Source organism: Numida meleagris, chromosome 21, assembly GCF_002078875.1.
Source record: "Numida meleagris isolate 19003 breed g44 Domestic line chromosome 21, NumMel1.0, whole genome shotgun sequence".
Classification (NCBI taxonomy): domain Eukaryota; kingdom Metazoa; phylum Chordata; class Aves; order Galliformes; family Numididae; genus Numida; species Numida meleagris.
Genome location: NC_034429.1, coordinates 4,528,023 through 4,529,127, shown reverse-complemented (window position 1 = coordinate 4,529,127; position 1,105 = coordinate 4,528,023). Strand labels below are relative to the sequence as shown.

The window sequence follows — 1,105 nt, the reverse complement described above, 5'->3', positions numbered from 1 at the left end:
CAGGGATCCCGCGCCCGCCGCACCCACCCGAGCTGCCCCCCTACTACCCGCTGTCGCCAGGAGCCGTGGGCCAAATCCCGCACCCTCTGGGCTGGCTCGTGCCGCAGTAAGGATGGGCTCCTCCTGCCCCGGCCCTGCCGCGTTCCCGGCCACACGCCCCACGTGCTCCCAGTGAGCTCGGTGCAATAGGGTGGGGAAGGGAGGGACTCTGCTCCGATGGAAGTGTGGGATATTGTCCCTGTTGGTGTCAGCTGGGGACCGACCCGAGGGTCCCGGTGGCGCGGGGAGGGGGCTTGTGCCTGTGTCTTCTGCAGCTTGTGCATTTGCAGGCAAGGACAGCCCGTGTACTCCATACCCCCTGGCGGCTTTCGGCACCCCTACCCTGCCCTCGCCATGAACGCCTCCATGTCCAGGTGGGTCCCCATGGCCAGGTTGTCCCCATATCCTTGTGAGTCCCTGTATCTTCGTGGTTCCCTATATCCAGGTGGGCCCCATGTCCTGATGCGTCCCCATGGCCAGGTGGCTCTGAGCATGGGCAAGGGACCCTCCTCAGGCATCCCTGAGCTGGCACGGGGTTTTGGCCACATCCCATGGCGCTGGCCTCCCTGACCTCCATGTGGGTACAGACCAGCGTTGGGTTACTGCAGTGGCCCCCCTTGGCCAAAAACACCCCCACGGTGACTTTGTTGGTGAAGAGTGATGTCCCCTGGCTCCACGGTGCCATGCGGCAAGCTCAGCCAGAAACCAGTCCCCAGCAGGATGGGGCTGAGGCTCTGTAATCCCAGGAGGTCCTCAGTAGGGTTTGGGATCATCGGTGCCTGTGGGAAGCTGACAACCCTGCTCCCTCTGCTGCAGCCTGATGTCCAGCCGCTTCTCCCCGCACATGGTCCCACCACCCACCCACGGGCTGCACCCCTCGGGCATCCCGCACCCCACCATCGTCTCGCCCATCGTGAAGCAGGAGCCGGCGCAGCCCAGCGCCAGCCCCGGCAGCACCTCGTGAGTGGGGACCTGGGAAGGGTGGCCCGGGGGACAGGGATGGGGATAGAATGGGATGGGAACAGGGTGGGGATGGGATGGGGATGGGGATGGGGATGGGGATGGG

At 65.6% G+C, this 1,105-nt stretch overlaps 1 protein-coding gene across 2 annotated transcripts in view; it reads left to right on the top strand.

The window, feature by feature from the left end:
- The window catches only part of TCF7L1 (transcription factor 7 like 1), a 16,124-nt gene that overhangs the window by 10,518 nt on the left and 4,501 nt on the right, over positions 1 to 1,105 (top strand). For both annotated transcript variants that reach the window (XM_021374982.1, XM_021374983.1), the window contains exons 4-6: positions 4 to 106; positions 330 to 413; positions 856 to 999. In XM_021374982.1, the coding sequence (XP_021230657.1) occupies positions 4 to 106; positions 330 to 413; positions 856 to 999 (331 nt within the window). The remainder of the gene's footprint in view (positions 1 to 3; positions 107 to 329; positions 414 to 855; positions 1,000 to 1,105) is intronic.